The 27515-nt window shown below is 37.8% G+C and overlaps 3 protein-coding genes across 3 annotated transcripts; 2 read left to right on the forward strand and 1 right to left on the reverse strand.

Moving 5' to 3' along the window:
* Positions 1-7499: 7499 nt before the first annotated feature.
* On the reverse strand, positions 7500-12358 carry LOC134666420 (large ribosomal subunit protein eL31). Its single transcript, XM_063523559.1, has 3 exons — positions 12226-12358; positions 11853-12087; positions 7500-7667 (listed from the first exon to the last, which is right to left on the reverse strand). Exons 2-3 carry the CDS (start codon positions 12074-12076, stop codon positions 7517-7519), a joined length of 375 nt encoding a protein of 124 aa, XP_063379629.1. The 5' UTR covers positions 12077-12087; positions 12226-12358; the 3' UTR covers positions 7500-7516.
* Positions 12359-12755: 397 nt separating this feature from the next.
* LOC134666989 (exosome complex component RRP43-like) lies at positions 12756-14618 on the forward strand. The gene is made up of 5 exons (XM_063524299.1): positions 12756-12842; positions 12918-13092; positions 13297-13591; positions 13987-14116; positions 14384-14618. The coding sequence occupies exons 1-5, from the start codon at positions 12826-12828 to the stop codon at positions 14610-14612; spliced, it is 846 nt and encodes a 281-aa protein (XP_063380369.1). The 5' UTR covers positions 12756-12825; the 3' UTR covers positions 14613-14618.
* A 907-nt stretch (positions 14619-15525) lies between these two features.
* LOC134666431 (probable Ufm1-specific protease 2) lies at positions 15526-26770 on the forward strand. Its single transcript, XM_063523591.1, has 10 exons — positions 15526-15578; positions 15766-15987; positions 16468-16695; positions 17190-17360; positions 17962-18061; positions 19995-20141; positions 21071-21193; positions 21538-21793; positions 22834-23087; positions 23607-26770. The coding sequence occupies exons 1-10, from the start codon at positions 15540-15542 to the stop codon at positions 23816-23818; spliced, it is 1752 nt and encodes a 583-aa protein (XP_063379661.1). The 5' UTR covers positions 15526-15539; the 3' UTR covers positions 23819-26770.
* Positions 26771-27515: the final 745 nt, after the last annotated feature.

Consider the following 27515-nt stretch of genomic DNA (forward strand, 5'->3'; position numbering starts at 1 on the left):
TTCAACTCTCTAACTCGATTCAACTCTCTAACTCGATTCAACTCTCTAACTCGATTCAACTCTCTAACTCGATTCAACTCTCTAACTCCATTCAACTCTCTAACTCAATTCAACTCTCTAACTCAATTCAATTCTTTAACTCAATTCAACTCTTTAATTTAATTCAACTTTAACTCTTTAACTCTTTAACTCTTCAGAACCTAACTCTGACTTTCGACCACATCTATGGACTCTCTGGCAGCACACTACATGGCCACACTCATAAACAACACAGCTACAAGGCTGTAGACTCTAGCAGCACACTACATAGCCGCACTCATAAACAACACATCTACATGGCCGTAGACTCTAGCAGCACACTACATGGCCGCACTCATAAACAGCACATCTACTTGGCTGTAGACTCCAGCAGCACACTACATGGCCGCACTCATAAACAACACATCTACTTGGCTGTAGACTCCAGCAGCACACTACATGGCCGCACTCATAAACAACACATCTACATGGCTGTAGACTCCAGCAGCACACCTACATGGCCTCGCCCATGAACAGCACATCTACATGACTATCGACTTTCTAGCTGCGCACTACATAACCGCACTCATAAACAGCACATCTACATGGCTGTGGACTTTCTGGTAGCACACCTAATAGATGGCTGCACTCATAAACAGATGCACTCCTAAACAGCTCGCCTACATGGCTCAAAATAATTCAAGTAAATAATCAAAGCGATCACACATAACTGGCTCATTAGACGTTGGGTCTAGCTATAACATACCACCTCCAAACAAACCTAAATGGTACCCGTAATGTAGTAGTCTTAATATCCATTTGCAGTGAACTCAATAACAGATCTCATGTGGTTTGTTTGTCCTGTACCCAATGATACTATCAAAAACATATATATTCAAACCACTAATCATAGGATCAAGCTCTTGTGTACGTAGTATAATATTAAATATATGTAGGTAATAACGTGGCAACTAGATCGTTCTTCCCGTACTCAGGTAATGAAACATCGGGTCCACGAGCAACATAGCACTTACAAGTTAACTAACTACACCATAACAACCTACATAGGTAACTAACCATTAAAACTGGTTATAGGGTACCGCCTATATGATATGTTACGATATATAGCTTCCCCATAGTTCAACAATTTATCAATCAGCGCAAGAGTTCTCATATTTAATAAAGCAGGAGCGATAACGGACCGCGCGCGCCGTGTGCATACCCCGCCATCAACTCGATATTCATTCAGCCGGTGACCGAAACAATAAAAATTATAAAACAACTCAAAAAATAAAATAAAAATAGTCTTGGAGTCGATGAAATCCCGCCCGTTCTTGTAAAGTTAGCACAGCCACTGACAAAACTGATTAACCAGTCATTTAATCAAGGAATATTCCCGGACTTACTTAATATCCATGAAATATCCATTATTAAACCCATATTTACAAACGGTGACGTAATCCATCCAAACCAATATCGACCTATCGCACTCTTACCCGATTTTATCTTCATAAATGGAGTCTAAGACAACTTTTTCGTAAAGTACAGTATTTTATCATTTACATTTTATTAATACATACAGAACATCTTAGGTCATAAAGACAACAGAACACATAGTTTAGGATTTTTGGTGGACATGACAAAAGCGTATAAAAAAAGTATCACACGAAATCTTACTCTGTAAATTGTACGGGATGGGAATACGCGGCACTCTGTATATTTGGTTCAAATCAAATCGTACCTCTGAGACCGTAAACAATGCGTGTAGAACACTTAGATAAGGACCGCGAGGAACTAAAGACCGTGACATCAAAATCGCGTCATATTGTTTATTCCATTATGTCAATATTTCAGGGAAGCGTTTGTGGATGCCTACTATTTCTTGACCTGCCAAAGATACTTAACACAGACACAACCTGCGTTATGTTTGCTGACGAAGCCTTTCTTCAAGATCATGGACTAACACTTTGTAATTCAGTGCAGACTGACATAAAGGAATCAAAAAGTGACACAACATTCAACAAAAACTGAAATCATTACTTCTAGAACACGCTTATTACTCAATTGACGAATCTATATTATCTATGCAAAACGATCATTGATTCCAACACATCGTATTGAATAGGGTTCTAAGTCCTAACAGTTACCTCCCATTATTAATTACTTATTTACCTACTATAACATTTTCACTTATTATAGTTAATAATAATTTTATTTGTAAAAATCAAATGACATGAAAAATTTACCAATAAAAATCTGTATAACAAAGACATTAGGGTCTGACCCGTCTGACTATGATGGTACACCAACTACATGGTGACTACACTGTTAATGACAACGTGTCATTAACCTAATGGAGCCCTTTATTCATTTCAGAAACCAATCAAAGGCGTTATCATGTATGACTTTACTTATTAGATCATTTAGCTCATACTATTTATTAGAATAGATTAAGATCAGTATTCGAAACTCACGTATATATTTAATATGCATGATGTAAATACTTTCATTTTAACGACAGCAAGTATTTAAACAAAATCTGCATGACAACAGAGCACTTCACACTGTATGTTTCTTCACAATATGGGCTATTTAAATTTAAAACCACTCTGGTAAATGAAATTGTTCCTTTAATGACAATAAACTTACCTACTTGCCTATAACCGTACACGTACAATTATACATGTTTGTATCTTAATTGCTAATGGATTCATTAAATATTTATCCAAATCGTATCCAATTTCACTATAATCGCGATCACGTATCGTATATGCCTATGCTCGGCTAAACATCGATATTACACAAAAAAAACATACTACTACACTGTACACACTAATCGTAAGTAAGTATTCAAATTCTAAGACAACTTGTAACCACGGCTCTTGTATAAAAAAAAAGGTTAACTCGCTCAATACCTGTACCGATTTTGATTACCAGCAGAATTCTAAATTATGTAATAAGTCTGCATTCGTTACTTCAACTTGACCATGATCGCGAATCTACATGTATTCTTAATCAGGTTTTGAGGTTACAAGCATTGCAACTTAAAACTTACTACCATAACGTCTGAGTATATAAAATATGTATATGTATACTAGGTACTCACACGTTCTAGTCCTTTTATGGGCGCCGTTGATCACCGCTTCTGACTTGTGATGAATCAAAGTCCTTCGTACAATCAATTACTTTTATTTTACTCCAACTTCTTACTTCAACACTCTTTGACAATATTTAGTTAACAAGCCGTAACCTTCGTGCTACATGTTACTGGTTCAAGCGCCAAGCGAGAATGATCCCCCCATCCCATGGTAAGTTACATTTTATACTTTTCCCTCATTAGAATTGGCGGGTAGGAGAGAAGGGTCATTTTCGCGACTACCCACAGATTAATTAACAAATATTCGGGTAAACACAAATCACATTTTTAATCACTACCCACTGAATGCCATAAGTTTAACATAACTCACGCAAAATAATTATAATTTATTCTTGAAATCTTATGAAATATCACACGTCCATGCAGTATGTCATAAAAGTCGTCATGGATATCGTTTTATTGGTCATGATCATCATTTTCGAAATCTACACACCTGTTTCAAATAAGGTATAGGTAGATGCATCCTAGTGAGTCAATAACATATATATCTACTATCGAATTGTACTTTTGATTTTAATTGTACGAAATGTAATCTGAAAGGAGTCAAGATATAGGAGTCAATATATTCCTGTAATGAGGAATCTACATTGATTCCAATTACTAGTAATGTAGTATTCGAAAATTGATTACTGATTCCTCAAATGGAATTGTACTTAGTAATTCGGTATTGTTAGATTGCAAAGTAATCTGGGAATCGGTAATCAGATTACAAAGTAATTTCCAGTAATCGTGGAATCAGGAATCAATTACGAAATGCCCATCTCGGACTAAGTAGCACTGCATTCAATTGATCTTTTTGGCGAACCGCGAGTTCACAGTTCGGGGCGAACTACTAGTAGGTAGTTTGGTTTTTGAACGATAGTTGTTGAGATGGAATTTGTTGCATGATTGGATCGCGTTTTAAATAGTGCTTGGGAAGGCTGATATGCATAAGTATTTCGAAGAACGATTAGCCTGATCAACTAAGAGTTGTTGAAATTCTTATATATTGAAGTTTTCATGGTGTTGTGTTATGTGGTCTGTTTTTGAATGTTGTGTTTTGAGAGGGAATTATGGAGAAAAATAAATAGGAATAAAATAAATATGCCTATCGCATCTTCGGTGGCCCGAGAGGCGGCCTTGAGTGATTAGGTATATAGCAAAGGTACGCCAGGATACAAGGCAGGCACGGAATCCTTGGAGGTCTGACCATGATTCGATCGAGTATCAATCGTGGAGACTCCTTGGACACACGGAATGATATTGTGTATGGATGTGTTAAAAGAACTGCCTGTATGAATAAATAAATAGTATGTGTGCGCGCTTAAAAATAAATATCCTTGTATCCTGAGCTAATAAATAAATATATTATATGTATAGTAAGGTCGGCCGACCACGTATGTAAAAGCGTTGCGTACCCTTGATCTTTGATTTCAGTGAAGCATAAAATATGTCACTATAAATGAATAAATAAAATGAGAAAACAAAAAATATATATTTAATTGAATGACGTCATATTGTAACATAAAAATCCCATACGAGATTTTTTTTTTAAGTTTTTTTGCATAATGGTACGGAATCCTTCGTGCGCAAGTCCGACTCGCATTTGATCAGTTTTTATTTTTCGTAAGTAGTTGGATTCACTCAATGTAATAGACTCCTAACATTGCGATTTCATTTCCTCCCGCGGAGTAGAACGGCCGTCTTCATTGTTATCAGATCTCCTTCGGATTGGAACTGCTGATTACTAGATCCCTTGGATTTAGACGATTCACTTATTTACTTTGTACGAAAGGCAAGGACAGGGACGCATGTAACGATTATATAATATTCGCAGATTATTCAGATTAACCGCTCCTAAAAAAATCCGAATTTATGTTCATTTCATTTAGACTTTTGCACAGTAAAAAACAAATACTTACCTACAAATACAAATTATGGATTGTATTATGGGTGAATATAGATGATTGTATATGATGGTACCTAAATATCACCCTAAAAATAAAATTAGTAGAGGTCTACTGGTTTTTATCTTGCAATTCATCCTCTATTAGAGTGGTGAAATAGAGGAAAACTGGTAGAAGGAATGAGTTAACACTTTCGGTGCCGGGCGCCCTATTTCCAATACAAAATAAACACATATACCTGATCTTGGCAGTGAATGTGTTAACGACGTTTATGCGGACGAAGTCGCGGGCAGAGGCTAGTAATAAAAAATGCCAAAGTAAATCTCGTGGCGTGTCTGCCTTACTATTTTATTATCTGTAACAAAACGCTCGGACGTAATAAAACGTACGTGATTAAGCGTAATTGAAGCTTTGACACTAGGCTAGCACTTTCAACCGCCGCATTTGTTACGTCGAGCGAGATAGTTACTTTTGTAGCCCACTCGACGTCACGATTTGGTCACGATACGGTACTTACAGAAGGGCTACCGCGAAAACCGAATTTCGCAAATTGCGGGGATCTTTCTCTTTTACTCCAATGAAGGCGTAATTAGAGTGACAGAGAAAAATGCCCGCAATTTGCGAACTTCGATTTTCGTGGTTATAGCCCAGAGGGCCTACCGCGAAAACCGAAATCCGCAAATTGCGGGGATCTTTCCCTTTTACTCCAATGAAGGCGTACCTAATAAGAGTGACAGAGAAAGATGCTCGCAATTTGCGAACTTCGATTATCGCGGTTATAGCCCAGCTTCGGCTTTGAATTATTTCACGGGCGTACCGCGAACATCGGAAAATTCGGAAATAGAATTATCGATAGTGAGTCTATGCCAGTAACTTTGCGCCGACTTGTATAGGGCGAACACACATACCCACGATACGCAAACGCAACGTTACACGACGTCGCAACGTGAGACGACGCCGCGTCGTCCCACGATACGACGTCGTATCGTGGGTATATGTGTCGGCCCTAACAGAGGGGGAGTTTCATTTATTATTAGGCGTATTATCTTATTTTTTTCGATATTTGACATTACATAATGGTACCATTATTGACTCACTGTCATCGGGTTCATCCATATATTACGTCACAGCAACAGGAGGAAGGGGTCATGCCAAGGGCGACAGTACGTATTATCAGTTATTATTATTAAATTTATTTATTTACTTATTTATTATACAAGAGCCATATAAGAGCCATATTAAGATTCCCTAACGCTAAGTTTTGCCAATATTTTGACGGTGAGGAAATAAAAGACAGTCAAAACGCTCGGACCTTCGCCCTTTACTATGATCGCGGTATGGTCGTCGGTTATTTCGGACCCGTTTCATATAAAACAATTGGCAGATAGGACTTTTATGTGGTAAACCTTTTAGGTTCATATTTTATATGAAAGAGGTCGATGTCCGGGTCCCAACTTTTATGTTAAAGACAATGCTCCACAAAACTACAATTTGTTTGACTGTGGAGTCTCACTATACTATACTACAGTTAATTAAATTAAAATATTATAATAGGTTTACATTGGGAGTTAAAATGGGTAGGTATATCATGAATACACTGTAGGGTAACACATCCCCTATAGAAAATACCTTTTTTCCTATGAATAGGTGTTGCAAGGGGGAGATGAATCTAAAAAAATCGAAATTTTGTGTGGTGTGACCCCGTTTGTTTACTAGCTGGTTTTACCCTTTTTCAGGACGCATAAATGTAGGTTTTCCCAAAAAAATCCAAATAATATTCCAATTAATACAGCTTTGATGATTCAAGTCAAATCGCATTTACCGAAAGTGCAATCTTATTTGCACCATAGTTATTTTCGCATTTTTAATCTCTGTAGTCCCAAGTGTTAAACTTGAAGAGTTGAATTTTGGTTATTAATTATGACACCACATGCATTTATGGGACTCTGGCACACCCTTGGCAGCGCCCGTCAACGCCGAGCTGCGGGCAGCTGGACGAGTTGGAGGGAGGGAGACGGAGCGCGAGCATAGAATAAATAATAGTACTAGGTACAGAAGACTCACTCTCTAACAAAACGTGTCTGTTACGATCAGGACAAGCATGGTCGCTAGGTGACGACAGCGCCACGCGGGGCTTATGGCTAGCCACCAAAATTGGTGTGGAACGGATGTACTTTTAGCTACCTGTAGCAAAGCGACGAAATCGCGGAGTGACCCACGCCTGGTGCGAGGCACTGACGGTCTACCGCGAACCACGTTCGACGTGTTGCCTCTCTGTCGTAAATTTGTACGTGTGACAGGGAGGCAGCACGTCGATCGTGGTTCGCGTAGGCCCTCTGGACAGGAGCGGATGGCGACGTCTCACAAAGGCCCTCTGTACCAATGGGGTACCATACGACGACTACAACATTAGGTAAGTGTAAATAAAACTGCTGGAATATGTTACACCTATTCTTTATTCTTGGCTAGCGTCCACGTTCTCTGTCTGCAGACCCTTGATGGAGGCGACGGGCACGTAGGTCACCAGCGTGAACAGCTTGTGCGCCGAGTCCTCATCGTCGTTGCGTCTGCGGGACAGCCTGACGCGCACGCGGAAGGGGACGTTCCTGAAAAAGGACAAGATGAATGGTTACTTTACTGTTAACAGCCATACCACAGTCGGTAGTGACCCTGCCTACGAAGCAGGTGACAGGATTGAATCTGGGCATTTATTTGTATCTTTATCACAGATATTTTGTTGAACTGGGAAGAGGGTTGGCCAAAGAAGATCACAGATATTTTGTGCCATATTTCTGTCACTATAATTACACCTTAATTACATGACTTAAAGAGTCTCATTACCGCCATAACTGTAACCGTCAGCATAGAGTAAGACAAGAGTGCTCACTCCATACATCAGTTTTGGTACCAAAAATATTAGTATTTTCATAGTCGACATCTAGCATTGAGTAGCGGAATTATCAGTACTGCTACTTGACAACAGATGTAACGGTGACCGAAAAGTCTAATGCTCAACTCACTCACTTGAGAGACATCTAGTATCGAGTAGCGGTACTGATAATTCCACTACTCGATGCTAGATGTCGACTATGAAAATACTAATATTTTTAGTACCAAAACTGATGTTTGGAGTGAGCACTCTTGTCTTACTATATTTCTCTATGCCGCCAGTGAACTATATTTTATAAAACCAGATGAAAGTTATTAAATAATAAATATATGTATTTACAATAGATATGCCTAAATCAATGCACATTTATTGAAACTACTCTTTTCAACTTTTTTGAATTTTGGATATGAAGTGTAAGAGCACAGTCAAGAACACAACACCTTTAATATTGGAACCAGGGCCATAGTATTACATTTAAAGCCATGGCATGGCATAAAATTGGAGATTCCAAATTGTGAGAGGCAAAGCAAATAGGTATATCAATCTTTTGGGTCTCATAAGCATGGGCCATTGTTGTGGCCCCAGGCCCAGTGGTCTAGCAGCTAAGACAGCACTGCATTATACCTCTACTTTATGATTACTGCCACTCATCATCAGTAATAATTATGAATGTTAGGCTCACAGGCTATGTACAGTCACCATGAGATATATCGGAGCGGCTAAGCCGCTCACAAATATCTGAACACGCCTCTATTGTCAAGGCGTCAGAGTGCGTTTGAATTGAAAAACACTTTAAAAATCAGTAACTATTACTTTTAAAAACCAGAAAAATATAAATGATCGTATTAGATTCATAATTGTTACATATTTGCCGCAACTTATTTTTTAAATGTGTATTTCAATTAAAAGACACATCAACATTGTTTATTTTTAATGCTAAAAAAACGAACTATAGATGACAATTATAATATTTATAATTTAATATACCTATAGAACATGGGAAGCGCCAAATGGCAAAACTAGAAACGAAATTGACTTTATCTTGTGCAATAATCCTAAATGTATAACAAATATAGAAGTCTTGAATCAAATATCTTATCCATCTGACCATAGACTGGTGAGATCAACTGTCATACTACAAACACCAAAAAAGTCCAGAAGATCCTATAAATCCTCACCAATGTCATTAAAAACAAATGAAGAAAAAGCCAAGTACATAACAAACTTAAAAGATAAATTGCAAAAGGAAATGATACAAGATTGTTATGACATACAGAGTTACTACGACAAGTTGGAAAATGTTATAACAAATAGTCTAAAAACCAACAACAGTGCGAGAAATGAACATCAAATACTAAAGAAATCAACAATTAACCTTATAAACAGCCGCACACAACTAATTCGAACTCCAAACAAAACAAAAGAAATGAAAGAAGAACTAAAAGCACTATTCAAACTATGTAACAAAGCTATAAAGAGAGACTACAACGAGCATAGGAAAAAAATTATTGAAAATAACCTAATAAAATATAGAAGCAGCAAAAGGGCTCAAAAAGAACTAACTACAAATAAAGAATGGATACAGAAACTCAAAAAAGGACAGACCGAAACCAAGACAAGAGATGACATCATAAATGTAGCTACGAAATTTTACAAGGAACTTTATAGTGACTATCCGGATATTAGACACAACGAAGAAGATGATTCCTGGGAAAATATACAAAGCAGTGACTTACAATCAATAAGTGAACAAGAAATAAGTGCACATATTAAAAAACTAAAAATGGAAAAAAGTCCTGGGCCCGATAACATCAGTAACGAAGTGTTAAAAATAGGTGCACCACTATTGCTTCCTTACCTGACACAAATGTTCAATGCGATATTTAGAGCAGAACAAGTTCCCAAACAATGGTGTATATCAGATATAGTTCTTCTCTATAAGAAAGGAGACCCACTAGACATTGGCAATTATAGGCCAATCAGCTTACTGTCTAGCATATACAAACTCTTCACATCAATACTGCTAAATCGCATAACACAGCAAATAGACAAAAATCAACCAGTTGAACAAGCCGGCTTCCGCAGTAGTTACTCCACTATAGACCATATACATACGCTACAACAAATTTTTGAAAAATACAGTGAGTTCAACCTTCCTCTGTATGTAGCCTTTGTTGACTATAAAAAGGCTTTTGATAGCATAACGCACAAGTCAATCTGGAAAGCACTTACATCCTGCGGAGTACACAAAACCTACATAAACATAATCAGAAACATCTACAATCAAAGCGTCAGCAGAGTAAGGTTGGAAAAAACTGGAGAGGAAATACCAATAAGAAAGGGAGTAAGACAAGGAGACCCCTTATCACCCAAACTTTTCATAGCAGTACTGGAAGAAGTCTTCAAAAAAATCAACTGGAGTAACCAAGGACTGTGGATACGGGGCAAATATCTCAGTCATCTCAGATTTGCAGACGACATTGTCATCTTTGCCGAGTCATCAAAGAAACTAGAAGAAATGATGCAATCTCTGGCAAATGAGAGCATGCGCGTCGGACTGTACATGAACATAGAAAAGACTAAAGTAATGACCAACTCTAAAACTCGGATAATAAAAGTGAATGGAAGCGAAGTGGAGTACGTAAATGACTATATTTATCTAGGCAAACAAGTGTCCTTCAATAAAAAACAAAATGAAGAAGAAGTCGACAGAAGAATAAACAACACATGGAGAAAATACTGGTCACAAAAAGAAGTACTTAAAGGCGACTACCATCCAAAGTTAAAAAAGATAATAATGGACACTTGCATACTACCTTGTCTGACATATGGTTGTCAAACATGGACATACACAAATACAATAAAAAATAAAATTTCCACATGTCAGCATGCCATGGAAAGGAGTATGTTGAAGTTAAGACGAATACATAAAGTCAGAAATGAAGAGATCAGGAAAAGAACTAAACTTGTGGATGCCCTAAAACAAACACTGCGTCTAAAATGGCAATGGGCTGGTCATGTGTCAAGATATACAGACAAAAGATGGACTAGGACTGTGACTGAATGGACAGGACCACCTGGAAAAAGACATCAAGGAAGGCCACAGAAACGCTGGTCAGACGACATAGTTCAAATAGTTGGAAAAACAGGAATAAATTGGATGAAATTAGCTACAGATAGAGAACAATGGAAGGGACTCGAGGAGGCTTTTACCCAATAGGGATCAGTGAAAAGAATTAACAAATAATACAACAACATATAAACAAACATTATATTCGCTGAAATAAATAAAGCTGTAATAATAATAATAATAAAAATACCTATAGAACTAGAAAATAGTAAATAGTAATATGTATATAATTGTATAGCGATAAGATATATTTTTAAGTAGATAGATGTTACAAAACTTCAGTGTTAAAGGCTATTTTTATTTTATTTATTTTATTATAGATTATATATGTAAATAGAAAACTCGGGAACAAATATTTTTTATAACACACAAATAAATGACCATACCAGGACTCAAACCTGGAACCTCCTACTTTAGAAAAAAAAAATCATAATCCTCCTGAGTCCCAAAGGCCGTTATAATGGCTTTATTCAAAAATTTAATCTTTTATTGAATAAGACAAGGTTCCAAATTCAAACACATCTGAAGCTTAGGGGGGTTCATGGTCGAGCTATGAAATCTATACCTTTTTGATTTCTAATAACTATTAAACTATTATAGAATATTCACTACCAAAAAATACTGGTCATGTTGGCTCTTGGCTGATACAGAATGGAAACAAAAAGTAAGGTTATGTTTTCATATCCAAATAAACAGCAATTATAAATAGTATTAAATAAAAAATTCAATCTCCCAATTAGGGTACCAATAAATACCATGGTTTGCACTTACTTGACTCCCTTAGACCACAGGTATTTGTTTAAACGGGTGTCCACACGAACATCGGGAGTTCCCATTTGTTTTTCGGCGAACTTCCTAATTTCCTTAATGGCTCGAGGAGCGCGCCTCTTGAAACCAACTCCATGAAGGCGTTTGTGTAAGTTGACTGTGTATTCACGAGTCACTACTTCGTTAATAGCGGATTTGCCTTTCCTCTCTCCCTTAGGTTTTGCCATTGTGTTGTGAACTGAAAACCAGATAAACACATAAAAATATTGTGTTCCCTGAATGCAGTACTAAGGAACGATCAAGTACCAGTCGGACATTAATTATTTTATCACTACTTTCATTTGATTATTTTTGATTTAAAAACAGAAATGCTAACCTAGTTCACGTCTTCGGATACCGACACGAAAAGAAACGTCAGTGTCAAAATTTGTCACTGAACTGATTAATTCTTTTTTTGATTAGGCGATTTAAATGCTAGTATTTTAGCCAAATCTCATAATTATGAAAATAAAATGCCGTTTATATATTACGCGCGTATTTAAATAACACAAATCTACAGTTTTTATAATTAATCAATAGACGGACCCGTTTATTTGTTGTTAATTTATTTATTTTAAGCCACACGTCTGTCCAGATAGGACAATTTTTTGCACAACCTGATTAAATTGTCGTACATGTCTGTTGTACGCATGAATCTAGTACTAGGATGCTACTTCTATGGTTGTACGACTCTAAAATTAAATGGACGCCGTCACAAACTACTAAGAAGATACCGTCGACCTCCCGTACGTGAGCATCCTAGATGAGATTGACGCCAATTTAATTTCTGATCAAATTGTCAACTTGATTGTCTGGTCTGGACAGCCACGACGTATCTGTCAGTTCGCTTCTGTCATTGTCAGTGTCACCGGTATACAAAATAAGCGAGGTGTTGAGTTCTCACATTTTATTAATTTATTATACAAAACAATCACAAATGGCAGAAATATATAAGTAAGTAAAAATAATATCCGTAACGCTCTTATATGTAAATCCCTGTTCGTATACTGTACCGTGCCCATGTTTTAGGTTAATTCATCCTGTGAAGCATTTCAATGACTACATATCAAGAGACATAAGACCTGATGGAAGGAAGTTTCAGGAACAGCGCAACTTAAAACTCAATGTAGATTCCTTGAAGACTGCGGATGCATCTGCTGTTGTCAAATGTGGAAACACAACAGTTGTTTGTGGCATTAAATTGGTACTAACTTTAATTCTCCACTTCCTTTAAAAAAATATTATAATGTATATAACCTCTAGCCGCCCAGAGACCTATAAAAAGGTCTCCTGTTCGTTTCTAATTTGAACTTTGTGTTGACAAAATAAAATTTCATTTTGCTTGGCAAGGTTTGATGTATGGGCGGCTAGAGGTTAACTATCTACCTATTTACAAATGTGTTTGCAGGAGCTAGCAATCCCTAAAGCAGAGGAACCTGATGTTGGATACGTAATTACAAATGTTGAACTACCACCATTGTGCTCATCTAAATACAGACCTGGACCACCATCTGATCATGCACAGATCACAAGCAACTTGGTGTCAGATATTCTCATAAACTCCAAATGTGTTGACCTGAAAGACCTTTGCATTGTGCCAGATAAATTAGCTTGGGTATTGTACTGTGACATGGTGTGCTTGGACAATGATGGAAGCCTGGTGGACGCTTGCATTATGACTTTGATAGCCAGTCTCAAGACATGTAAGCAATATACACATATATTTTTATTTATTTCAATATTAATTACTGTGAAAAACGAAATTTCTTTATCTGCCTCTCTATCACTTCAATATACAAGAGCAATAGATAGGGAGAAACCAAAATTTCAATTTCCGGTTTTACCGATTAACAAGTGCAAAAAGATTTTATGTAAACTCTATACTGGATTGTACATCAATATAGATTCTAATTTTGTTTTTCTTTTTTCTAATTAAATAACAAAGGTTAAATAATAAATGCTGTTATTACTGAACTCGGGAGATATAAGCTATTAAAAATCCAATGACTTCATTATCCTTAACTTTTAGGAACAAAAGAGACTACTTTTGTACTTATGTGTGCTTTTACTTTTAACAAAATTTATATTTCTTTTTCAGTGTCTTTACCACATGTAATTTATGACTATGAAACTGAAGATTTCACAGTAGACACGACAGTTACAAAGCCGTTAACAGTCCATGGAATGCCGGTGGCCACTAGCTTTGCCGTTTATCAGAGTAATCAAAGGTATAAAACTTGACTATAGCATATGTTCTATTGATTAATATCTTTATCTTACTTAAACTTTGAAATCCAGTGGAATAACTATAAATACAATGGGTCCCTTGCCACACTCTGTTACCATCATATTTATAGTTACATTATAGTCCATAATTTACATTGCTAAAAGGAAATGGATTTATTTATAATATGCAAATTTTAATGTAGAAAATTTGCAACACCCATTGCAAATTTTCTACATTAAACTTAGAATGAAAACATTTTTTTTTTCAGTAATGTAATCCTTACTGATCCATCAAGTTACGAAGAAGACATGTGTGGTGGAATTGGATCTAATTTGATAGTCTGTTACAACAATGGAACATTATGTGGAGTTCAAAAATTAGGCGGACGCAACCTGTCAAAGGATATACAAGAGGATGCCTTGAAGATTGCCAGGCAGAGATCAAAACTTGTTGAAGAAGTCATTAATACATGTATTAAAAATCATTTGAAATCATGAATTACATTAAGTTTTCTTTATATACAAGAATCAATTTATTTTGGTTATACATCCTAAAGCCTCCTCCACACTCGTGCGCGAATCGCGGCGCGAAGCCGCGAACGCGAGTGTGGCGTCGATTTTCGCAGACAACGAAATCGACTCCACACTCGCGTTCGCGGCTTCGCCCGCGATTCACGCGCATAGTCTGGAGGGGGCTTAATAGTAAGGTGGGTAAGATCCAAGACGGTTTTCGGTAGTTTTCGGCTTGGTGTCTTGTCTTGTCTGAAAAAATTTTGTTAATTCAACTTTGAGTGTCTATTACTCCTAAATAGTTTAGGAGTAATAGATATTAAGGGGCATTATATGAATTAATAATAATACTTTGTTTTCTTTTTTAATCAAATGCAATAAACATTCGGAGCTCAAAACAAGGACATAAACTTGAGTCATTTCCATTAGTTTGATGATGTGATTCCCATCTTCCTAGTCCAGGGTTCCTTACAAAGGCTTGGACGTACGAATTACAATTTTACAGGTTTTTGAATTTGATCAAAGGTTTTTTGGCGATGAGCGACTATTTGATTTAGACCGTTGTCTGACAAGTGGCAACACCGGTCATAATCAAACGGTCGCTCATTGGATAAGCAAGTGTCAAATCATTGGCAAACGCAATAATGTTGCCGGCTGAGATATATAAAATAATAAAACAATTGGGGTTCTGCAACTTCAATCGTTTCGGGAACGTTAAGGACAGAATTTAAATAGACATAGACAGTCTAAATAATGTTTTGCCGAGACTGAAATAAGGGTCATCTGTAAGCTTAGAGATAAGGCTTAGAGCTGCATGCGGACCGTGGTTTGCCGACCCATCATGTGGAATGCACCCTTCTTTTTTCTATGCGTCTTTTAGTGCATTACGCAGCGCATAGCAACATTTTAGTTAAAATGTCACCACGTCTCAAAATATCGAGTTATGTTATCGAGGTAAACTTTTAATATTATTCTTTAAACTACAATGAAATTGATGATTAAAAATAGCTGTGTTTATAGTGCTCCATCAAGGTGTATTAACAACAAATTTTCCCGGGAGCCATAACATTACTAAATCATGCTTAACCTAATACGTCATCATAATTGTTTTTTCCTCTAATTTTTGGTGTTTTACCGGCAGAGGTTGTCTAAATTAGACACAAATGAGAGTACAGGATGTCTGTACGGGGTTATGTACGACGGAAACTTGCTCGTAGTCGGGCTAAGTTTAGAATTATTTGAACGCGAGAAGAATACATACAAGCAGCTGCTCTTGCATTTGCCCACCGAGATTGAGTTGTGTGGGGTCATAAAGTTTGGGGAAACTTTAACGACAGAGACGAGGTTGAAAGAAATCCTGCAGGTAACATTTATAATCTCATAGTAACTAAGTTGTAAGAGTCACTTAAAACAAAGTGATTGAATTAACATACTAAACAGACTGGTTAGAAGGCGGAAAATGTTAAGTAATCTATTTTATCCTCGTAAGTCCCCGCGTACTCGTAAAAGTACGAATTAAATCCTAGTTTTGACCTCTTATAGAAATAAAAGAAAGTTCCAAATTAAAAAGCGCAAAAATTGACTTGGGTCTTACCAGGTTATAACAGGCCTTATAGCTCTGCTTGTTGTGCATTGATTGTATGGTTCTTTTTTACTGAATCATGTTATTGAAGCAATAATTTAATGACAACTTTGAGTTAATCATTTAAATTTCATATTTGACTATTTTATACGAACCCGTGCGAGCCGGGCCCTACCACTTCAATGGTTAATATTAAACTTATAATTACATTATTTACTTAAATCATAGACAGTCTTCTGCACATTGACCTTTTTTTTTCAGGATGTAGACATAACAGACAACCCACTGGTGATCATTATAAATCAAAATAAGGATATGAAAGCACACTTCTTAGTCCACGATAAGTTCGAGGAGACCAAGTATGAAGTGTTGGAGGCAGATGAGTTGTGGAAACAGTTTCTCCATGTCCGCCTCAACACTGTCATACCGCTGAGTTGTGAAGCTACAATTAACGGTGTTAAGAATATAATGCAAAATAAAAGGATAAAGGTAAATTATAACGGACAACCCACTCCTGTCTATGCTTGATTTTTTGTAAACATTAGCAAAATATAAAGTGAGCCGATCTTGTTCAAACTGGTTCGAGAGATCGGCTCACTTTATATTTCGTCAACATTACCAGTTTGACTCATATTTTTTTATTAACAATTAATATTCAGTCTATAATGGATTCATAGTATTACTTCCTTTCTGACTTAAACACCCAATTCCATAAATAACAATCATTTAGCCTCAATTGTTTACTGAAAGGTCAAAGCGCTAACAATCAACACCAGTACTCAGCAACAACATATATGCACCTATTTACTTACAACAAAAAAGTGCTTGTTGTATTTCAGAAGTTGTTGTTGTTGTTAGGTAATGCACACACTTAGGAGTGATTTCTTCCATGCCCACTTAAGTATTGCAACCCATTACCCAGTGTAAAAAATTATATGTACTTTACATATTGAATTTCTTGACAAATTTCTCTCTATCTACAGATAGCATCAGGTCAAGTTTCCTTCCATATAAATGGTACATCAGTTTATTTATTTGGAGTGGCATCAGATGTAGGATTGACTGGGATAAGCCCAGATGCTACGGTCGGAGAACTCTTAGACTCAATGAGCCCAGAACAGCCCAAAAAGAAGAAGCATAACACAAATAGTATAGTAAGTTGCCTATTTTAATAACAACACTTCCTTGAGACACAGACATGTTTCTATTCGCACATGTGGCAGACTTAATGCCTTATGGCACTTATGCCTTATGGCATTAAGTCCGCCTTTTGTACTGTAAGGTTTTCTTTAGTGCAATAAAGGTTAAATAAATAATATATAAGTCAAAAATTACTCGGCATGTTTAGCTCAATAAACGGGAGCACTCGTTGATGGACTAAAGCTAGCGACAATGTGTACTCCCATTCAAGCTCCTTGTTATGCAGCGAAACATGTTCTTTGACTTAAAAATACATGAGTGACCTGTTTTCATATATTTCATAAGTTGTCTACCAGTAAGCAGGTTCCTATGAAATGGACCTCCCTTTCGAGAAATTAGCTCGAGGTAAGCTTAAAAGCTGCTAATAGTGCTAATGTCTCAGATAAGGTAGTTCTGCAAATAAGAAACTACTTTGCACGGCAATTCACTCGCGATGCACCTCTTTCTGCCTAAAGAATTTCATATCTACAAGTAGGTATACAGATTTTCACGCACTTAAGTGTAAGTTATACCTATATTAGAACAGATTTTATTATTATGAAATATTGTTTTTAGGAAATTTTACCCGCAAACTTAATTTTAAAAGCTACTAAGGATATACTGTCGGATAAACTTATTAAGACTGCTGTAAAGATGATGACTACACAACGAAAACGTAAGTTATTTTACGTAAAATGCCTTGCTATTATATATAATTTGGTATATTTTATCTACGTCTGTGACGGGATAAAATAGAAATAATTAAACATCATGGGGAAATACATTAATTATTCCCAGTTTTGTACACACTCGAAAAAACAGCCATTCAATTTATCTTCACTTTGAGAGTAAGTCGAAAGTGATCAAACTGATCTACTGCACAGATTGAAATTCTATGATTTAATGTTGTATCTTTGAAAAAATGTTGCATGTTTTTTATTTTATTTATTGAACACAATGTAAGCTTACAGTTATAGACCAAATCACTTACACGCTAGAAAAACAGATACATTGTCAAAATAGTAACAATTAAAAACATACAAAAATATAAAAACATGCACATAAAAATGTCATACAAATTAAAATTATAATTTTACGTACACTCTAAGAAAACAAGAAATTAAAATCAGAAATAGGGTAAAACAATAAAAATAAAGTAAATTAAATGTCAAAACAGATTACAATACATGTTACCAGCAATGTCATGCAGTATGAAAATTTAAAAATTGTCTAGCAGTTTTGCACAAGTTTGCTAAACGATCGGCGAACATGTCAGCGTCAACGTGTTGAGTGAGCATTATATGTAGAAATGATAAAGCACGCGTGGTAGGTGCGTGCCTCGCGTAACATGTGCGAGCGGACGGCCGCAGCAACACACACGGCCGGCGACGCGGCGCGACCGCCCCGTCCACATCCCGCGGTATCCTCCTAGGAACCAACAACCCTATCTTCTCTAACACCTCTGGGCTATCAACTTGGTGGTGAATGATTGAGAGATAGTGCACCAGAAGCAACAACTTCCGCCTCAATGCGAGCGTGTCTAGCCCAACCATCCCCGAGACAAAGATGGAAGGGTAGAGGTAAGGGTAATATCCATAGGCTTTTTTATACAACCAACGTGCAAATTTTCGTTGTATTTTTTCAAGCATTAGGGAATACTTGTCCTCATATGGATCCCAGACAACCGCACCATATTCCAACTTACTGCGCACGTATGCGTTATAGAGAACCTTAGCCACTCCAACGTGAAATTGCTTGGATATTCTCATAACAAATCCTAAGGTTTTACTGACCTGCTTGCAAATACTATTGATATGCGAATGGAAGTCAAATTTACTATCTAATATTAAACCCAGGTCTCGAATTTCGCTAACTTTCTCCAAGGAGGAACCCGCTAAGCTGTACCCAGTTTGAAGAGCAGAACGTTTGCGCGAGAAAGTGATCGCCTTACACTTTTTTACGTTAAAGGGAAGTCGATTCCTCTCACTCCACCTGGCAGCAGCATCAATATCAGCTTGCAACTCTGCGCTGTCGCTAATACTACGAATGCCTAGGAACAGCTTCAGGTCATCAGCGAAAAGAAGACATTTAGCAGCACTGATTGTGTCCGGCAAGTCATTTATCATAAGGAGAAAAAGAGTGGGCCCCAGGGTACTGCCCTGACTCACACCAGACAGCGTACAGTAGTCATTAGACTCGAAGCCGCCCACCCTGACGTACTGCTGCCTGCCACTCATGTAATTAGCAAAGAAATCTAATAGCTTTGGTGTGAAGCCCGCTAGCGCCAGCTTGCTCAGCAAGACGTCGTTGTCGACCAGGTCGAATGCCTTTCTGAAGTCGAAATATGCAGCATCGACCTGGTGCCCTTCATCCATCTCTTTGCAGACATAGTCAGCGAGGGCAACGAGATTCGTGACTGTAGATCGCGACTTACGGAAGCCGTGCTGACTGGGATGCAAGCGATTAGCCACCTGTAGACTTATTTGGCGGTTAAGCATGATTTCAAATATTTTACCAAACACAGGAAGAACAGCTATAGGCCTAAAAGAGGTTATATCTGTATTGTTACCATCCTTAATGTTGTTCTTATCTGATACTTTTGTTTTCAGCTTCATTTTGTATTAGCATGCCGCTGAGAATAGACACGTTAGCAATAATCCACCGGAACACAAAGTTGCTGGAGTTGTACACGGTTCTAGTAGAAGCCGCCTGCCGCTCCCTGAAACTACTAGAAACTGTCTTACTTGAACAATTAGGTAAATACAATAAATATTATGATTAAAGTAACTTCTCGCCAACTGCCTCAGTTAAACGGTAGACTGATACAATACAATACAAATATTCTTTATTGCTCACCACTCTCACCAGTATGAAAATGATACTTAAGTATGTAGTGTTGGATTTCTAAAATTACTGTCAATAAAGTTCTTTCTGTCATATATGTGTTATAAATAATAGTTTTAAACTATTTTGAATGTAATGTTGCGTATAACCGAATGTTAGGTAGAGCTCCTAGGCAATAAACTCATTGCGTAATCCCTTGAGATAACATAAAAAATCTATGAGCCCCAGGGGTTTTTTGTTTTCCTAAGTTCAGTATGGAATTGCGTGTGCGATATCGCGTCCGTGGGACCTAGAGGTAACTTTTCCACCAACGCAATATCGCATCCACGGGACTCCAGTACCCTTCATGAGTTTTAACGGCCTTAAAGCGCTATCGAATGCTTCATCTGCAATGCATCTCGCTTGCACAAATGTCAGTATGAGCAGTCGTGGCTCACTCCGTGATTTCGTCGCTTTGCTACAGGTAGCTAAAAGTAGTTACATCCGTTCCACACCAATTTTGGTGGCTAGCGATAAGCCGCGCGTGGCGCTGTCGCCACCTAGCGGCCATATCTGTCCTGATCGTAACCGACGCTTTTTGTTAGAGAGTGAGTCTTCTGTACCTAGTACTATTATTTATTCTGTGGTACGAGCGAGATGATTGTTGGTCAGTTTACGAAGTCACTAGCGAATATGTCACTGTCACACAGTGATACAGCAGGGCTATAACCGCGATAATCGAAGTTCGCAAATTGCGGGGATTTTTCTCTGTCACTCTAATTACGCTTTCGTTAGAGTAAAAGAGAAAGATTCCCGCAATTTACGAATTTCGGTTAGCCGCTCAGTGTACTATTCCGACCAGGTCAGGAGGGCATAGGCGATGGCGCGGGCCTGCGTTTACCGGAAACCTTCCACTTCATCCCCGACGAGCTGGGCCACTTCGTCACCAGGATTGTGCCCAAGGGCATACCTGATGAGAGCATGGGTGAGTTCATGTTCTCTTTCTACCTCGATTTTCATAAGTAGGTATTATTCAAGATTGTTTTTTGACTCGTGGACAATTTATTTATAATTCAAAACACATTACGTACAGTCAGCAGCAGAAGTTGCTAAGCGGGCGAGGAGTTCAAAATTACCTTGACACGGTATTATTCTCTTAACAATAAAGTCGCGTCAAGATCATTTTGAACATCTGGACCGCTTAGCAACTTCTGCTGCTGACTGTATATAAAATTACACCAATGTCAAACAAAATAATCGTAGGTACTCGAGGTATGTGAAAAATGCCAGAGTGATCAAATGGTAGTCTAGATTTTAATTGTTTTTCAGAAAAAGAAAGGCGTTTGTTGCACGAGCAGCTCGGTCTGCCAGTGGACCGGCCGATGTTCCGGCGCGGCAACGCGCACGCGCAGCCCCCGGCGCGGCTGCTGCGGCCGCACGCCGCGCTGCCGGCGCCGCGGCCCGGCGCGCGCGCGGCGCTGGCGCGCGGCCGCTACGGCTACTACCACTACCTGCAGGACGGCGTCCACGACGACGGCTGGGGCTGCGCCTACCGCTCCCTGCAGACTATATTCTCCTGGTTCAGGTGCGTTCGCTGCGTTACGTCGTAAACCTATCAGAACCAAATGAAGTACCTACCTAGGGCGACAAATACTAGAACCAAAAAGAATAGATAGTATAGAAGGGTCCTGTCATAGTAAATGTTGTAGTCACCGTAAATTTACTGCCATGTATCGACACACGACTATAACTCAAAATAAGCACGTATAAAATTATCAAAAAAATTAATATATATGGATAAATTATTTTATTATTTTGATATCATTTTGACCCATGTTCATTCACTGATTAAAATTGTTAAATATAAAACAGTGTCGTCACGCCATCTAGCCGAGAATAGGCTAAAGGTGTGTACGCCATCTATCCGAGAATGACTTTTTCTTGATTTCCGAGGCACGTTTTTTTCTTAGACTATTCATCTTATACGAAGTTACATATGTCTTTGCTAGAACCCTATGAGATACAGAGCATTACAGCCCAAAGAAGCTGGAATTTGCTGGATTCAACGGGCATTAGTAGTGAACTTTAAAGGGCCGTCACAATAAATCAGAGCTTGGTCGAGGTGGCACTCAAGGCCCACAACACCCCAATAATAATAAAACCTATCAGAACGGATGAAGGTTAATATTACATTAACCGTACGTAACATAACGTCTGTGGACGTCTTTAGCTGTCAAAGGATTAGAAAACTAAACAATCTTGATAACTTGGATCGACTGGCAGGTCTGAGAACCTTATGGCTCCTCTACACTATCGGCGATGTGAATAATAGCACAAAAGCGCAAAAAACTATGTCAAAATATTTATCATAATTGATTTCCTTTAAAAAAAAATCGGGATTTGGTATAAGTATATTAGAGTTAGACCAAGAACAGTCTGCTAAGATTTTGATAGAATACGCAGTGCAAGTGTTATTTATACGTCATAATTTCATAGAATTTAACATTTAAAATAACAATTGCACTGCGTGTGCTATCAAAATCGTTGCAGCTTATCTTGGACTTGGTCCAGCTATTAATTTAGCCTTCCGAAAGAAAATTAAAAAGTATCTTATTTCATTCTCAGGTATCAAGGATACACAACAGTAGAAGTTCCCAGCCACAGGGAAATCCAACAGTGCCTTGTCGATATCGGAGATAAGCCATCATCGTTCGTAGGTTCCAAGCAATGGATCGGCTCGACAGAAGTGTCGTTCTGTCTGGAGACCCTGCTCGGCGTCCAGTCTAGGATTATATTTGCCAATACCGGTGCCGAACTGCAGAGCTACACTCCGGAGCTGTTGCACCATTTCCAGAGACATGGCAGCCCCATTATGATTGGTAAGTTTTAATAAATAATTACCATTACCTGTAGTAACAAACGGTTTTATAAAGTTTCTGATTTTGTAAACGCAGCATTTAGATAAATTGATGAATATTTGGGGACAATCTCACAGGGATTAACCTAGTCCCAAATTAATCAAAGCTTGTGCTATGAGGTGTAGACCTCATAGTACAAGCTTGCCTCATTTGAGGGTATTAGGCGACATTATTATGTAGATTATAGATAACACAATAACTCGGGAACAATATTCGTGATGAACACGCAAATGCCCATACCGGGATTGGAACTAGGACATATTATTTATTAGCCTCAAGATGCATCTCAAGAGTCACTCACTACCGACCAGACTAGGTGTTTATAGTGAATTCCCATCTGTTCCCGCCCCATGCGACCGCCGCCATATGAGATGTGAGTGATTCATTTACCTATTCCCATCTTTGCGCGGCGGGGCCAAATGGAAATACACCGTATTCATTTGCCAGCCTCGAGGTATAACCACAGAATTTTCCAACCAGGCGGCGGAGTCCTAGCGCACACGATACTAGGCGTCGAGTTCGACGCTGGGACCAACGAGACCCGCTACCTGATCCTCGACCCGCACTACACGGGCGCGGACGAGCTGGCCACGGTCCTGGCCAAGGGCTGGTGCGGCTGGAAGAAGGCAGACTTCTGGAACAAGACCGCTCACTACAACCTGTGCCTGCCGCAGACGAGACCCGCTGTGTGATATAATAAAGTAACTTCATCTCGGAACTCTGTTAACCTTGACGCCAATGACCGATATATCCGCACCGCAGGTCCAACGCCAAAGACGGATTAAGACGAAACAGGAGCTGAGTTTTAAAATTTTAGGTAAATATACCCGTCTCGCTAACGGAAGTGGCTCCTAAAACTAGTGCGATGAGGACAAGGCGAAAAAATCTCAAAAATCGAGGTTTCGTACTCACTGTTTCCTCCAAAACTTAACCAATCCTAACCAAACTTGGAAATCTAAATGATTATGTAATTATCTGTGTCGGACCGTTTTGCTTTTTTGGCTAATTGATATAGTTTTGAATACTACGCCTCTCCTGTATGGAGAAATGACCACTCCTGTTGGCTCTTAATCGGTCACAGACCACAGAGCAACATAGACCTACGTGCATTATGCATAAAGTTCAATTTCAGTTTTGACACTTCGGTGACGTGGCGTCTGACAGCTTTTGTGTTTGACACGGCGTCGAAAAGGTTAAGCCTTTGACCGCCAATGCGCTACAATGGGCTACAGCCCTATACTAGCCCTCAACGAGACGACCGGTGTCGTAAAACTTCTCATTCATGTTTACGTGGTCATGCCAAGAGTGAGAGAGATAGTGATATGACCTCGGTCGTTAGTTTGGTTGAAGGCTAGTATAGCGGCACATAGCTGTGGCGTTGCAAACGGCAAAATAATGTATTAAAATACCGTGATTTTGTCGTTCGGCGGATTACAAAATGAATTGGCCGAATAACAGAGTCAAGAGTTTTTCCTGTTTTGGATTAGGTACAATATTATGTTTGTGTGTTTCTTGCTTAGAATTGTTAGCACTTTCGATTCAAGCAATAAAAAAAATTGTATCGGTTTTTCGAATCGGCACGTTCTCATTCCAACTTTTTTTGTAAAAAGACTTGTTTAATGTAATTTTCCATGTAAATGTAATTAATCCTATTTTTATTGCCTAGATCGATTAGAGCTTATGATTCTGATTAAGAAAACACCAATTAAAAGTAGTTATGAGACAAAGTGCTTTGTAACAAAACCTTCGGTACCTATTCATTTATTCAATAAACTAAGAATGGCTCTGATAGTCACAATATATTCTGTCTTTTAACAAAATAATTATGACTAAAATGGTATAAGTAAGGTAGCATTTAAAAGTTATGGAACCTCTGGAAGAATATTGTTGCACTTTTATTATGGGCCCTCATTCATTCACATATTATTCTAAATTAATTGTAATTCTTGTTTATATAGGGTGGAACTGAACATATATTTGACGTAATACCCAGCTGTGATATCGGCACGTTTGCCTTACGATTCCACTTGTTGCATTTTAATCTATTCTTATATTTTAACATAAGTTCGTATACATTATCAAGCATGTTTTTATTCGGCATCATAGAAAGGTCAGGCGTGGCTCACTCCGCGATCCGTCCCACACCAATTTTGGTGGCTAGGCTAGCCATAAGCCCCGCATGGCGCTTCCGCCACCTAGCGGTCCTATCTGTCTTAATCGTAACAGTCGCGTTTTGTTAGAGAGCGAATCTTCTATACCTATAGTACTATTATTTATTCTGTGGAAACGTTAAGGTTTCATCATTTGTAAAGAATAATTAAATGTAAAGAATAATTTGTAACACATTCACTGCCAAGTGCCAGCGACCTGCTACGCGGGTTTTCTATTCGTAGGAGCTTTTCGCTACATACGGGTTTTCCCGTGTTGCCGTTTACACTTGTAGCGCGCTGGCACTGAATGTGTTGATTGAATCATCAGTATATGCCATTTATTAAAGATGCCATCACGTTAGAACTCAAGAAACAAAAGCTATAAGCTTGTCACTGTCTGGCTAGGTACAGTCGACGTCAAAAATGTATCGCCTTATTACGAAAAAAGTGGTGTAAAGCCAGTGGACTGTATGAAAATGTGCGCTATGCTAACCCAAATAAAAGTAGCTTGGCTTGCCGGTGGTTGCGGGTCCTCTTGCTGGCAGAGACATCTGGGGCATGTGTCTCAAGAGCTTGTAACTTGTAATACAAGCGAATGTCACTTTTTGAAAGCTTTTGTTAAAAATGGGACTTCCACTTCTATTACAAGTTACAAGCTTATGTGAAACAGGCCTCTGCTGGTGGCAGTGAGGTCCAATGGTGTGAACATATATTTTACGTCGACTGTACTGTCAGCATAAGATAGATAGTGACGTCCAAATATCGTGACACACATTTGGTATAGTCAAGGTATTAAATGCCAAAAATGTGTAGATATATTTGGCTACTTTAGCCGTTTATACTATCTATTTGATGCTGTTTGTATACTGTAGCACTCAATTTAACTGGTAAATACTTTTTCACCACACCAGCTCGGAAAGGCTTACTTTGCACTTCAAACACTGATAGCAAAGTTGCATTTTATTCACATGTGAGGCAAAGTAATCAAATGCAAATTTTGAGTGGTTTTCTTATGTTTGCTGGTAGAATTGACTTTTAAATGATGATTTTGGATGATAAATATTTAAAAACATTCATTTGGATTTGATTTGGTTTGATTTTGTTTCATATTTTACATTTAATATTTGCTTCGGGTTGGTGTGGTGAAAAATTTTGTGTTTCACTCGGGGGCAAATTTTGTTTAACCCTCGTGCTTTGAAACCCTCGCAACGCTCAAGATTCCATTTTTCGAACCAATTTTGGAATATATCGCTGGCTCGGGTATCAATATTAGCACGAGCGGTTAAACAACAACTTTGCCCCCTTGTAAAACAAATAACTATTGTTATGGTAAAATTGCTATATTGGGAATGAATGAGTTCTCGTCACAGTAGATAATAGAGCAGGTGTGTTCTCAACTGTTTATTTTATTGTCATGTATCTTTTAATTATAACAAAAAGCGAGTAAGTTAAATAGAATTATTATATTTTTTACTAATTAAAATTTAAATTCGATTCAATTTATTTTACTTAAGTACATCACTTAGTGCCACTTGCGCCATCCCACTAACGCGGGATGAACCGGTTAAACTGTTAACCCAGTGTCAAATAGTTTTTTTTTTTTTTTTTTTTTTTTTTTTTTTTTTTTTTTTTTTTTTTTTTTTTTTTTTTTTTTTTTTTTTTTTTTTTATTTATTTATTTATTTAGGATCACCAACAGACAATACATCAAGAATAAAGAATCAGTAGCTTACAAAACATTAAAGGTAGACGTTTGTCCAATTATAGGTAACCACAGCTTGCTCCAGTATCTTAGGACATACAATATAGGTACATAGGACATTTAGACTTAAGCTATTAATAAATAAAATTTAACAAATATATATATTTTTTTTTAAATAGAAGAGAATTATGTATAAATGAATGAATTAATTAATTGGAATACATTCGCACTTTGCGACAGAAAAGCGACGAAATAGGACATCATTAACAATAACATTGACATTATTTTGAGAACAGAGACAAAATTATGAGGAAAACATGCAGGAAGATGGAAATACAATGTAAATTTATTAAATTTAAATGTTGTAGTATAACATAACATGCACATTACCGTCTCCCGGAGTCCAGGGAGCTGAAATACTTCAGCACTTTTCTTTTAAAATCTATGAGGCTGTTACCAAGTATATCAACTTCCAAGGAGTTCGGGAGATGGTTGTAAGTTTGATAAAACCTAGACAGTGGCGAGTTGCGCCCCAAGT

Source organism: Cydia fagiglandana, chromosome 8 (genome assembly GCF_963556715.1).
Source record: "Cydia fagiglandana chromosome 8, ilCydFagi1.1, whole genome shotgun sequence".
NCBI classification, from domain to species: domain Eukaryota; kingdom Metazoa; phylum Arthropoda; class Insecta; order Lepidoptera; family Tortricidae; genus Cydia; species Cydia fagiglandana.

Bases quoted from the DNA above. Each gene is read 5' to 3' on its own strand.
- LOC134666420 (XM_063523559.1), bottom strand. From the start codon at position 12,076: ATGGCAAAACCTAAGGGAGAGAGGAAAGGCAAATCCGCTATTAACGAA. The intron at 7,668-11,852 runs GTAAGTGCAAAC...GTCCTTTTTCAG, and splicing joins CTGTGGTCTAAGGGAGTCAA to GAACGTCCCCTTCCGCGTGC.
- LOC134666989 (XM_063524299.1), top strand. The intron at 13,093-13,296 runs GTACTAACTTTA...ATGTGTTTGCAG, and splicing joins TTGTTTGTGGCATTAAATTG to GAGCTAGCAATCCCTAAAGC. The intron at 13,592-13,986 runs GTAAGCAATATA...TTTCTTTTTCAG, and splicing joins GATAGCCAGTCTCAAGACAT to TGTCTTTACCACATGTAATT.
- LOC134666431 (XM_063523591.1), top strand. From the start codon at position 15,540: ATGTCACCACGTCTCAAAATATCGAGTTATGTTATCGAG. The intron at 20,142-21,070 runs GTAAATACAATA...TATTCCGACCAG, and splicing joins TGTCTTACTTGAACAATTAG to GTCAGGAGGGCATAGGCGAT. The intron at 21,194-21,537 runs GTGAGTTCATGT...ATTGTTTTTCAG, and splicing joins CATACCTGATGAGAGCATGG to AAAAAGAAAGGCGTTTGTTG.